This window comes from Bombina bombina, chromosome 6, assembly GCF_027579735.1.
Source record: "Bombina bombina isolate aBomBom1 chromosome 6, aBomBom1.pri, whole genome shotgun sequence".
Classification (NCBI taxonomy): domain Eukaryota; kingdom Metazoa; phylum Chordata; class Amphibia; order Anura; family Bombinatoridae; genus Bombina; species Bombina bombina.
The window spans coordinates 879,334,124-879,348,343 of record NC_069504.1 but is presented as its reverse complement, the minus strand read 5'-3'; the positions used below and the strand labels follow the sequence as shown (position 1 = coordinate 879,348,343).

General features: G+C 38.0%; 1 protein-coding gene across 1 annotated transcript in view; it reads right to left on the bottom strand.

Moving 5' to 3' along the window:
• SRRT (serrate, RNA effector molecule) overlaps window positions 1–14,220 on the bottom strand; it is a 33,706-nt gene that overhangs the window by 3,835 nt on the left and 15,651 nt on the right. Inside the window, exons 10-14 of the mRNA XM_053718364.1 lie at window positions 8,990–9,138; window positions 8,713–8,774; window positions 8,486–8,564; window positions 3,277–3,450; window positions 2,708–2,881 (exon numbers count right to left, since the gene is read on the bottom strand). Coding sequence (XP_053574339.1) covers window positions 2,708–2,881; window positions 3,277–3,450; window positions 8,486–8,564; window positions 8,713–8,774; window positions 8,990–9,138 — 638 coding nt within the window. The remainder of the gene's footprint in view (window positions 1–2,707; window positions 2,882–3,276; window positions 3,451–8,485; window positions 8,565–8,712; window positions 8,775–8,989; window positions 9,139–14,220) is intronic.

The following is a 14,220-nucleotide window of genomic DNA, read 5'->3' as shown; positions in this document are numbered from 1 at the left end:
CGCAAAACTACCTTATCTGCATGGAACACCAGATAGGGTGAATTACACTGCAAAGCAGACAATTCTGAAACTCTTCGAGCAGAAGAAATAGCTACCAAAAACAAAACTTTCCAAGATAATAACTTAATATCTATGGAATGTAAAGGTTCAAACGGAACCCCTTGAAGAACTGAAAGAACTAAATTTAGACTCCATGGCGGAGCCACAGGTTTATAGACAGGCTTGATTCTAACTAAAGCCTGAGCAAACGCTTGAACGTCTGGAACCTCTGCCAGACGCTTGTGTAAAAGGACAGAGCAGATATCTGTCCCTTTAAGGAACTAGCTGACAAACCTTTCTCCAATCCTTCTTGGAGAAAAGACAATATCCTGGGAATCCTAATCTTACTCCACGAGTAACCCTTGGATTCATACCAACAAAGATATTTCCGCCACATCTTATGGTGAATTTTCCTGGTGACAGGCTTTCTAGCCTGGATCAGAGTATCTATAACTGATTCAGAGAAACCACGCTTAGATAGAATTAAGTGTTCAATCTCCAAGCAGTCAGCCGCAGAGAAACTAGATTTGGATGCTTGAATGGACCCTGAATTAGAAGATCCTGCCTCGTTGGCAGTGTCCATGGTGGAACAGATAACATGTCCACCAGGTCTGCATACCAAGTCCTGCGTGGCCACGCAGGCGCTATCAGAATTACCGAAGCCTTCTCCTGTTTGATTCTGGCTACCGGACGAGGGAGAAGAGGAAACGGTGGAAAGACATAAGCCAGATTGAAGGACCAAGGCGCTACTAGAGCATCTATCAATGCCGCCTTGGGGTCCCTGGACCTGGATCCGTAGAGAGGAAGTTTGGTGTTCTGACGGGACGCCATCAGATCAGACTCTGGAATGCCCCATAGCTGGGTCAGCTGAGCAAAAACCTCCGGGTGGAGTTCCCACTCCCCCGGGTGAAAACTCTGACTAAGAAAATCCGCCTCCCAGTTGTCTACACCTGGGATGTGAATTGCTGAGAGATGGCAGGAGTGATCCTCCGCCCACCTGATTATTTTGGCGACTTCCTTCATCGCTAGGGAACTCTTTGTTCCCCCCTGATGATTGATGTACGCTACAGTCGTGATGTTGTCCGACTGAAATCTGATGAATTTGGCCGCAGCTAGTTGAGGCCATGCCTGAAGCACGTTGAATATCGCTCTCAGTTCCAAAATGTTTATTGGGAGAAGAGACTCTTCCCGAGACCATAAGCCCTGAGCTTTCAGGGAGTCCCAGACCGCACCCCAGCCTAACAGACTGGCGTCGGTCGTAACAATGATCCACTCCGGTCTGCGGAAGCATATTCCCTGAGACAGGTGATCCTGAGACAACCACCAGAGAAGAGAATCTCTGGTCTCCTGGTCCAGTTGTATTTGAGGAGACAAATCTGCATAATCTCCATTCCACTATTTGAGCATGCACAGTTGCAGTGGTCTGAGATGTATTCGAGCAAAAGGGACTAGGTCCATTGCCGCTACCATTAATCCGATTACCTCCATGCACTGAGCTACAGATGGCCGAGGAATGGAATGAAGAACTCGGCAAGTAGTTAAAAGCTTTAACTTTCTGACCTCCGTCAGAAATATTTTCATTTCTACCGAGTCTATTAGTGTTCCCAGGAAGGGAACCCTTGTGAGCGGGGACAGAGAACCTTTTTTCGATGTTCACCTTCCACCCGTGAGACCTTAGAAAGGCCAGTACAATCTCCGTGTGAGTCTTGGCTCTGGGAAAAGACGACGCCTGTATTAAGATGTCGTCCAGATAAGGTGCTACTGCAATGCCCCGCGGTCTTAGTACCGCCAGAAGGGACCCTAGCACCTTTGTGAATATTCTGGGAGCAGTGGCCAGACCGAAGGGAAGTTCCACGAACTGGTAATGCTTGTCCAGAAAAGCGAACCTTAGGAACTGGTTATGATCTTTGTGGATAGGAATATGTAGGTACGCATCCTTTAGATCCACGGTAGTCATATATTGACCTTCCTGGATCATAGGTAAGATTGTTCGAATGGTCTCCATCTTGAATGATGGAACTCTGAGGAATTTGTTTAGAATTTTTAGATCCAGGATTGGCCTGAAAGTTCCTTCCTTTTTGGGAACCACAAACAGGTTTGAGTAAAAGCCCAGTCCTTGTTCTGCAATAGGATCACATTCACTTTACCCTCCCGTGGAGAGGTCCTACTGCTAGAGCCGGCAAAAAGAATGACTGGGGGGGTGGAGCTAGAGGGGGAGCTATATGGACAGCTCTGCTGTGTGCTCTCTTTGCCACTTCCTGTAGGGAATGAGAATATCCCACAAGGATGAATCCGTGGACTGGATACACCTTGCAAGAGAAAAAAAACATTACTACAAAGCTAAAATTAAGTTCAAGTTGTAAACAAAACGGACATTGCAAACAATGGGCATCCTCTCTAGCAACACATATTGCTATAACGTTTAAAAAAAACAAAAAAAAAACTGGTACTACTCCATTATTACATAAACCATTATTTATCCAAGATATGTCTAGGCAACAAACTAATAGATATTACTATAACCAAGGGATGACAAACTCAAAATCAGCCACCAGAGAAAACTTAAGATATACATAGAATAATTATATGGATTGGGCATGACATGTTTTACCATGAAATGCATGAAACAGCACATACAGGCTGAATACATAACATCCCTCTCACGCACCTTTATGAGTTTTTCATCTCTCTCTACACTAATTTCTGTAGGGTTCCCTTCCTTGGGGGGCTCCGTTTCTGGAGTTCTTCCAGCACCAAATAGTAGTTCCTCTTCCTCTGCACTGACTTCATCAATGAGATAATCTGTAATATTTTTGAGGATGGGGTTTTGTGCTGGAACATCCTAAACAGAGAGAAGAAAGAAAACAAACAAAAACAAACAATGACATTTGCAAGTAGAAAGGAAAATGCAGAAAAAAACTGCAAAAAAATATAGCATCAATTGGCACTAAGACCCAGCATTTCTTAAAGGGACATGAAACCCAAAAATGTTCTTTCATGATTCAGATAAATTATACCATTTTAATCAACTTTCTAATGTACTTCTATTATCTAATTTGTTTTGTTCTCTTGGTATCATTTGTTGAAGGAACAGCAATGCACTACTGGTTTGTAACTGAGCACATGGGTGAGCCAATGACAGTGTGTGTGTGTGTGTGTGTGTGTGTCTCGTATGCTCTGTCTAAATCTTGAATGTCTACTTATGACTTTACTGTCCCTTTAATTATCCAATCTTACCTGCTCCCCCTGTTCTTCCCACATCTGACCTCTATCATCCAAAGCATGAATAAGTTTTGCAGCCAATTTGATGTCATTACGCAGGACTGGACGGTGTTGGGTTAAACCATTAATATTCCGAACACGCCATGAAAGATCTCTGTTCACCACAGGACTGAGTTCACACTCACGCAACTGAGAAACAAAATACAAATGTTTACAGAAAAGTACAGAAAGAGGGATTTATTGCATGATACTTCTCTGCACAATAAAAAGAAAATCATGATCACTTTAAGCACATTTTATTTTTTTATTTTATTTATTTTTTTAACGCTAAACTACACAATTAAATTGATGGAAAATCCTAGCGTTTTTGAAACGCTAGGATTTACCAGGTCTACAATTAAAAGAGGGGTGTGTCTGAACAAGGATCCTGAGTGGTTGCATTTTCTAAGAGCTCTAGCTGAACTCCAGATAATCTGCTGATTTTTTGGAGACATCCTACAGCTATAATAACCTATCTGCATATTACACTACAACAGTCTGGTGGCACACTATCTCATTTTTAGTAAAAGAAAAGATTGCAGATCAGTCAGTACAATGAGCACCCAATGGTGGTTACGAATTAAATGGATACTCACATAACATGAAGCACACTAAGTGCTACTGAAGCAAGCTGGGTATATTATAGTGGCCCAGTGCACATAAACACCAAGGCTGTGTTCTTGTTCCAAAAGCTGCTGGGCCGTGAATGAAGGACAGGAGACTCCAGTATGAAAAATTGTTTTATAATCCAAAAAGTTAAAAACAATTCAGAGATAAAATATAAAATGATATATAATCAGTAAAACACGCTACGTGTTTCTCAGCGCTAACCACGCCGTTTCCTCAGGCAGGTAGTACTGATATCTAACTGAAGTCTCCTATTTATGTAACCACTAACCTATGTTGTAGCAGGCTACGCCCTAGTTCAGCCCTATTCCACAGGTGTTACGACAATTAATTGTATTACACATTTTTTCTATTACACATTTTTTTTAAAAAACCAATGAATCTAAAACATTTATAAGATATAACAATAGAAAATTGAAGAGCAGCAATTAACAATATTTTCATTATAAATAAAAAATCAAATATACATTAAACAGGTTTTTGCATAAACTTATGACGGAGATAGAAGTTATTAACACATTTATTGGATCGTACAAAATAAAATCTACTAAGGAATATTATTCCTTGTGGATTATATCGCCTGTTTATTCAAAATATTATACTAAGTTTCCTATTTGCATTAGATCGCTGTTGAAGGCTTTATCTAATAACTATTAACAAATAGGAAACTTGGTATAATATTTTGAACAAACAGGCGATATAATCCACAAGGTAATAACGATTATATATTCCTTAGAAGTTAACACATTTATTGGATCGTACAAAATAAAATCTACTATGTCCGTCATAAGTTTATGCAAAAACCTGTTTAATGTATATTTGATTTTTTATTTATAATGAAAATATTGTTAATTGCTGCTCTTCAATTTTCCATTGTTTTATCTTATAAATGTTTTAGAAAAAATGTGTAATAGAAAAAATGTGTAATACAATTAATTGTTGTAACACCTGTGGAATAGGGCTGAACTAGGGCGTAGCCTGCTACAACATAGGTTAGTGGTTACATAAATAGGAGACTTCAGTTAGATATCAGTACTACCTGCCTGAGGAAACAGTGTGGATATCGCTGAGAAACACGTATCGTGTTTTACTGATTATATATCATTTTATATTTTATCTATGAATTGTTTTTAACTTTTTGGATTATAAAACAATTTTTCATACTGGAGTCTCCTGTCCTTCATTCACGGCCCTGCAGCTTTTGGAACAAGAACACAGCCTTGGTGTTTATGTGCGCTGGGCCACTATAATATACCCAGCTTGCTTCAGTAGCACTTAGTGTGCTTCATGTTATGTGAGTATCCATTTAATTGGTAACCACCAGTGGGTGCTCATTGTACGGACTGATCTGCACTAGGAGTCGCCCTCTTATTTTTTTCTTTCCAGACTGCAGAATATTGCTTCAACAAAGAGGAGCTGCCCTTGCAATCATGCACAGTTAACTGGGACACTGCAGAGTTCCCAGACCACACACCTAGGCATCATCTCTGCCTTTTCAAATTGTGAGTACCATTTTTTATTGCATGTACTAATTACTATCTTATTGTGTATTGGCTACACTAGGAGGTGCCCTTTCTCTTTTTATATATTTATCTCATTTTTAGCTGTATTTTTTAAACTGGAGCCCTAGATCGGACGACAAAGGCCTAAGGCAATGGCCAAGCATAGACGATGCTACCCCTCAGCACGCTGAGGTAACCTGCCTTAACTGAACACCTTGATTCTTATTTCGGCAATACTGCTCATATCAACTCTCCTTCAACAGCACAAAAGAGAAACAGCACAAAAAGGGAAACTGTTTGTGTATCAAACAATACTACAACTAAAATGTCCTCCACATGGGAAATGAAGCTACGCCGATGCAACATTTTGAGCCGTTTGAGAAAATTATGCATCAACTATTCAACAAAGCACCACTAGATTTCATACTGAGCCGATAACCTACAGAAAATACAAGGCTTTCAACTGCTGGAGCTTCAGCTGCTGATTCCTCTGAAGAAGTCAATGCTATAACGAGTACAAACGAGTCAACAAGAGAAGCCTCAATATTTGAAAAACGCCTCCACTCTACCACAAGTCACAGAATAAAGAGGTCTTCTGCTGTGTCATGCAACACACTTGCAGACATTTCAAACCCAGTTGTCACACAACTACATCAGGACGAACAATGTCCATTTCCCTTATTGTTGTACTTTAAAACGACCAGAACATCCTACATATTTCTGCGGGCAGGACAGAACTTGATGCTCATGGTACCTCAGAGGGGACCGCCAGGACTCTTAGAACAGAGATCAAGCTTCCTATCTGAAAGCAAAAAACTCAGGATGGCTTTTATGATTAATCTGGCTCACACATTGAAGTCTCCATTAATCCATACGGTATGATACGGCTCTTTAACGTCCCAAAGGTCCTGCTTTTTTGTGCAAATCTGAGACATCCACTTTTATTGATTAGGCTAGCTAAACTACTACAAGGAGACTTTTACATACCCAAAGAGACCTAGCCCTGTCTGCAGATAAAACCCAGGGGTTGATATCTGCACTCTTCTCCAGATATTTTAGCCTTGTCTTAAATAATGACTCCAGGATTTTTCAGTATCATTTACCTAGTTATCTGTGTGTATTGTTATTTTCAAAGTAATCGGATATATATTAGCATGTTTTCTTCCTAGAATTTATAGCTATGTCATAGTTAAAGTTGTAATACTGTGATAACAGACCATATACCCTTACCACGCCATCTTATGTTACTCTTAAAGCTTGCAACCTTGCATTTGTGATAGTGGCAGACATGCTGACTCATTGAATATCATTTTTATGAAGCATGCTGTATTACCAGCGTCCAAGTTGGCATAAATGGCTGATTATAAGGTTGGCCTTTGTTCCGTGGCTAGCGGCCAGAGTTGCGGAAGGGCTAACATGACATGACATATGCTAAGTATGAAGAGCTCTTATATGTCTCAATGTAGAAGAGGTTGTAAGCCCACATGTCCACTAATGTAGCAAGGATTCTTCCTCTTAACTATTTATCAATACTTCGTTTTCTGCTCTAATGGTGGCCTGCTTTATTATTTATTTATTTTTTAACAATATACAAGACATTTATCCATAATAGCATGATGTTTATACTATTTCTCCACCAATAGATGGCGTTATTACCACATCAATAATTGTAGCAAACACTATGCTTTATTATACTTCTATACTCAAAATACTACATTATTCCCATATCATACAAGGTACTACGTTTATTCTAGGACACTAAGTTTGGTTCAGTTTTGGACTTTAATCTATACTTAAATTTATAAACTTGTTTTAATAGAATGTTGCCTCTTTAGTTCACAGTCCTTAAAGGGACACTGAACCCAAATGTTTTCTTTCGTGATTCAGATAGAGCATGGAATTTTAAGCAACTTTTTAATTTACTCCTATTATCAAATTTACTTTATTCTCTTGGTATCTTTAATTGAAATGCAAGAATGTAAGTTTAGATGCCGGCCTATTTTTGTGAACAACCTGGGTTGTCCTTGCTGATTGGTGGATAAATTCATCCACGAATAAAAAAAGTGCTGACCAGAGTTCTGAACCAAAAATAGCTTAGATGCCATCTTTTTCAAATAAAGATAGCAAGAGAAAAAAAATTGATAATAGGAGTAAATTAGAAAGTTGCATGTGCTATCTGAACCACGAAAGAAAAAATTTGGGTTCAGTGTCCCTTTAAGGGACTTATTTCTTATACTATATGTACATCACTATTACATAATCACAACAGACCCATGAATGTCCGATTAGCTTATTTAAAAGGACAAAATGTGTGGCTTTTGTTTTTATTTTCATGTTTATTTGACAAAGCATGTAACTATGAAACCTAAGCTTATTTCAGGTCTGTATGCCTTCTTATGTTCCACAATAAAAAAAATGGGGGGCTTTCAGTCATTAAGGGTAAAATACTTTATGCAGCGTTTGCTTTGCTGAGCGCCTCAGGCCTCCCACTGCAAAACGCTATTTTTTCCAATAAGCCGACGTTTCCACCTCTTAGCCAATAGCCGTGCGGCCCAGTTGACAGCATGCTGAATGGCTAATATGCTATAGGCAAACATAACCTCATTGATAAAATAGTGTTCTGCCGTGGGCAGCCTGAGGCGCTTAGTGCTGCATATGCTGCAGGCAAATAATAACAAAGTCCCCTTTATTTCTAGCACTGGTTTCAGAAACGCTAGGATTTAACATCACTTTAAAAGAAAAACCTACACCCAAGAGTAAAAAAAAACAAAAATGTATGTTTAGCTGATGCATTAATTTCCTTCATGATTGTGAGAGTCCACAAGGTTATCACATGTGGATAGGGGTGTAATCCCACACGTTACTCTAACCATCTTATGAAAGAAATTTCCAACCAATTCACAAAATTTTGTAAACATTTACAAAATGTAAGTCTACAGTACGAGAAGCAATTTAATGTGCAGTAACAATATAATTATTTCCTGATTATCTGTTTACAAATAGCTACATACAGCTCCCCAGAAAATGAGTATTTTAAAAACTATGCATGTCAATACCCGGATATTTTGCAGGTTCCAGCAGATCTCTTTAATGTTAACTCCTCTATCGAAAGTCACCCAACCTCTCCGGATAAACCTGATGAAAAAAAAAAAATAGCTGAGTGAGCATGTATGTTTTAGAACAATCTCAAAAAAACATGATACATCAAGAATATATAGATTTTAAAATATCAGTTCAAACAATTATAGTCACTAAAGCATCTTCAATCTTTTACACAGCTCACCTCCTTTCAGGTTGAGGTTCAGACAATGCCACCCTCATGAATCCAGGATACCTTTTACAAAGCTAGAAAAAAAAAAAATGTACACAATATATATATATGTACACAATATATATATATGTACACAATATATATATATATATATATATATATATATATATATAATTTGTCTTAACACACATGAAATACTAGGAGTAGAAACACTCATGACACTTAATTTCTTGGAGTAGAAAGGGACAACATTCTCTTGCATTGTAAAGCATATAGCAGGTGAACATACCGATGTAATCTCTGCTTTGGAGATGTTTGGAGCAATACTTCTCATAAACAAAGAGCAGGTTTTGTGCAATGGTCGGGGTTTCACTGTATCCTCCTTCGGCTTCTCTTTTGGCTTCTCTGTTTCCTCTTCCTTCTTCTGGGGAACCTCATCTGGGACAAAATAAAGATAGTGATTTATTGGTCTCAGTTAAAATATCTCAAGAAACAAAAGTATCCAGGCAACATTTTTTAATCATGTGCACAAGGTCCCACAAATCCACAATGTTTTGGGGCATTCTCTACATGATTTTTGCATTGCGTACTATCCAAAAAAACAAATTGGCAGATGCTTTACATTTCAACATGCCTAGGAATTTAGAATTTAAATACTCAGGTCTGAACCATGCACAATGAAGCAATTATTTTGGAAAAATAAACTCATGATTTGCACCACTATTTCTGGTAAATGTAAATAGAATGTAGAAAACTACCAAACACTACAACAAAAGCGGTCAGTCTGAATGTATCATACAGCAAAACACAGTAAAGATAGATCGTTATTCCCTTGCTTCTGTCCCCATTGCATAGTCCAATAACAGCCTTCAAATGGGAGAGAGAATAAGAGTTTTCCAACTTTTATTATTGCCTCTTTGCTTGCCCTACCCCGAGATAAAATGCTGCTCGTCTACACAGGTGTAGGATTTGCAGTTCAATCCAGCAGCATTGATGGTTCTAAAACAGACAAAGTCTGTAGTAATGAGCGTTTGACATATGCAAAGTCATTTCAGTGTGTGTTAATCTTCTGTGAGTCTATTACATTTTTTTTTAGCTCCATGTGCAAGTCTATCATCAACCTTTTAAAAGTATTAATGATGAAGGAAAAAAAAAAAAAGCACATTTAAATAAAAAAAAAAAAAAAACATTAAACGTTTAAAGGGAGTGTTACTCCAGAATTTGTATTGTTTATAAAGATAGATAATCCCTTTACTACCCATTCGCCAGTTTTGCATAACCAAAATGGTTATATTAACCCCTTAACGACCAGCGCTGTACCCTGTATGACGCTGCTGTCCTGGGCCTCTCTCTGCCGTGATCTTGCTAACAGTAGCAAGATTGCACTATTTCTGCATGCCCCACAAGTGCCTTCCTAATATTTTGTTCCTATAAGGATATCCTATTGCAACTTAAAGTGATATGAAAATGTAAAATTATAACAATGTTGTACACCTAATGATTTCTACAACCAATAAAGCAATTCCATTATAATACAGCAGATTTAAAGGACCAGTCAACAGTAATTTGCATAATCGACAAATGCAAGATAAGGCAAAGCAATAGCACTTAGTCTGAACTTCAAATAAATAGACATAACTTAAAATTGTCAGAAAAAAAATCTATTTCCACTCCCCTGGTACCATGTGACAGCCATCAGCCAATCACAAATGCATATACGCTAATTCTGTGAATTCTTGCACATGCTCAATAGGAGCTGGTGACTCAAAACGTTTCAATATAAAAAGACTACACTTTTTTAATGGAAGTAAATTGGAAAGTTGTTTAAAATTGCATGTAATGTTGTCTTCCTCTAACCAATGTAATACTGCAACAGAATCAAAGGGACATAAGATTATAAAATAGAAGTTCATATTGTATGTTTAGAGGTTTGCAAATTAAATTGCGTAAAAAATAGCAACGCGTTTCTCATACTTTCAAGGGACAATATACCAAATTTTTTCTCACCTTTATATTGTTCCCAATTATCTTTACCTGCTGGAGTGTATTACAAGTTGACAAGTAGCTTCTTTACCCTTATTTCAGCATTTGAAATGGCTGACTTAGCCTGTGGTATCCACACCTATACTGAAAGTTCCTTGTCTTACGTCCAGGCTATTAACAAGCCTATGTAAACAAATCCACCCGGTGGGGTGCAGGATAGTTAAGCAATAAAACACATTTTCTATTCTTCTCTTTAAGTATTAAAGGGACAGTCAAGTCCAAAAAAAAAACCTTTAATTTTTCAAATATGGCATGTAATTTTAAACAACTTTCCAATTTACTTTTATCAACAATTTTGCTTTGTTCTCTTGGTATTCTAGTTGAAAGCAAACCTAGGAAGGCTCATATGATAATTTATAAGCCCTTGAAGGGCGCCTCTATTTTATTTACTTTTCACAGCAGGGGAGAGCAAGCTCATGTAGGCCATATAGATAGCATTGTGATCATGTTTGTGGCTAGTGGCAGACACTGCACTAATTGGCTAAAATGCAAGTCAATAGATAATAACTAAAAGTCATGTGATTAGGGGCGGTCAGAAGATGCTTAGATACAAGTTGGTCACAGAAATAAAAAGTGTATTAATATAACAGTGTTGGTTTTGCAAAACTGGGGAATGGGTAATAAAAGGATTATCTATCTTTTTAAACAACAAAAATTCTGGTGTTGACTGTCCCTTTAAGCTTTAGTGTTCCAGACAAATATAAGATAAAGAGCAAGTGTGTGTACACTAAGTGATAACCCAATGAGATCTGATATTACCTGCAAGCTCAAACCATTTTGATAGGTTGTGGTTTTAAAACACTAAACAAGCTAATTCATATACACAAACCTGAAAATGAAATCTCATACATTTCATACTCTGCAGCTGGTATAACAAGTCACTGAAAATACATTAAGGGAAAAACAATTGTACTGTATACTGTCCCTTTATGGGACATCAAAGATAATCTACAAAACTGTTCTCTGTATGGGCAAAGAGACAAGAAACCCCTTTTCTGAAAAGCCTTTGATGTGATCTTGCTATATAAGACACTAACACATTGACACCTCATCACCAGTTGCCTTATTTGGAGGAGCCAATGCAGACTTTTTGCAGAAATAGATATGGCAAGCTGCTGTCATTTTAACAAAACCATTGTTTCTTTCATGTAATTAGCAAGAGTCCATGAGCTAGTGACGTATGGGATATACATTCCTACCAGGAGGGGCAAAGTTTCCCAAACCTCAAAATGCCTATAAATACACCCCTCACCACACCCACAAATCAGTTTTACAAACTTTGCCTCCTATGGAGGTGGTGAAGTAAGTTTGTGCTAGATTCTACGTTGATATGCGCTCCGCAGCAGGTTGGAGCCCGGTTTTCCTCTCAGCGTGCAGTGAATGTCAGAGGGATGTGAGGAGAGTATTGCCTGTTTGAATTCAATGATCTCCTTCTACGGGGTCTATTTCTGAAAATGCTTCATTTTATTGCGTCATTCTTGGCGCGGACTTCTTTGGCGCAAAAAATCTTTTCTGTTTCCGGCGTCATACGTGTCGCCGGAAGTTGCGTCATTTTTTGACGTTCTTTTGCGCCAAAAATGTCGGCGTTCCAGATGTGGCGTCATTTTTGGCGCCAAAAGCATTTAGGCGCCAAATAATGTGGGCGTCTTATTTGGCGCTAAAAAATTATGGGCGTCGCTTTTGTCTCCACATTATTTAAGTCTCATTTTTCATTGCTTCTGGTTGCTAGAAGCTTGTTCCTTGGCATTTTTTCCCATTCCTGAAACTGTCATTTAAGGAATTTGATCAATTTTGCTTTATATGTTTTTTCTCTTACATATTGCAAGATGTCTCACGTTGCATTTGAGTCAGAAGATACTTCAGGAAAATCGCTGTCTGGTGCTGGAACTACCAAAGCTAAGTGTATCTGCTGTAAACTTTTGGTAGTTGTTCCTCCAGCTGTTTGTATTAATTGTCATGACAAACTTGTTAATGCAGATAATATTTCCTTTAGTAAAGTACCATTGCCTGTTGCAGTTCCATCAACATCTAATGTTCAGAGTGTTCCTGATAACATAAGAGATTTTGTTTCTGAATCCATCAAGAAGGCTATGTCTGTTATTCCTCCTTCTAGTAAACATAAAAAATCTTTTAAAACTTCTCTTTATACAGATGAATTTTTAAATGAACATCATCATTCTGATTCTAATGACTCTTCTGGTTCAGAGGATTCTGTCTCAGAGGTTGATGCTGATAAATCTTCATATTTATTTAAAATGGAATTTATTCGTTCTTTACTTAAAGAAGTACTAATTGCTTTAGAAATTGAGGATTCTAGTCCTCTTGATACTAATTCTAAACGTTTAGACAAGGTCTTTAAATCTCCTGTGGTTATTCCAGAAGTTTTTCCTGTTCCTGGTGCTATTTCTGAAGTAATTTCCAGAGAATGGAATAATTTGGGTAATTCATTTACTCCTTCTAAACGTTTTAAGCAATTATATCCTGTGCCGTCTGATAGATTAGAATTCTGGGACAAAATCCCTAAAGTTGATGGGGCTATTTCTACCCTTGCTAAACGTACTACTATTCCTACGGCAGATGGTACTTCGTTTAAGGACCCTTTAGATAGGAAAATTGAATCCTTTCTAAGAAAAGCTTATCTGTGTTCAGGTAATCTTCTTAGACCTGCTATATCATTGGCTGATGTTGCTGCAGCTTCAACTTTTTGGTTGGAAACTTTAGCGCAACAAGTAACAGATCATGATTCTCATAATATTATTATTATTCTTCTTCAACATGCTAATAATTTTATCTGTGATGCCATTTTTGATATTATCAGAGTTGATGTCAGGTTTATGTCTCTAGCTATTTTAGCTAGAAGAGCTTTATGGCTTAAAACTTGGAATGCTGATATGTCTTCTAAATCGACTCTACTTTCCCTTTCTTTCCAGGGTAACAAATTATTTGGTTCTCAGTTGGATTCTATTATCTCAACTGTTACTGGTGGGAAAGGAACTTTTTTAACAAAGGATAAAAAAATCTAAGGGTAAAAACAGGGCTAATAATCGTTTTCGTTCCTTTCGTTTCAACAAAGAACAAAAGCCTGATCCTTCATCCTCAGGAGCAGTTTCAGTTTGGAAACCATCTCCAGTCTGGAATAAATCCAAGCCTTCTAGAAAAGCAAAGCCAGCTTCTAAGTCCACATGAAGGTGCGGCCCTCATTCCAGCTCAGCTGGTAGGGGGGCAGGTTACGTTTTTTCAAAGAAATTTGGATCAATTCTGTTCACAATCTTTGGATTCAGAACATTGTTTCAGAAGGGTACAGAATTGGTTTCAAGATAAGACCTCCTGCAAAGAGATTTTTTCTTGCCCGTGTCCCAGTAAATCCAATGAAAGCTCAAGCATTTCTGAAATGTGTTTCAGATCTAGAGTTGGCTGGAGTAATTATGCCAGTTCCAGTTCTGGAACAGGGGCTGGGGTTTTATTCGAATCTCTTCA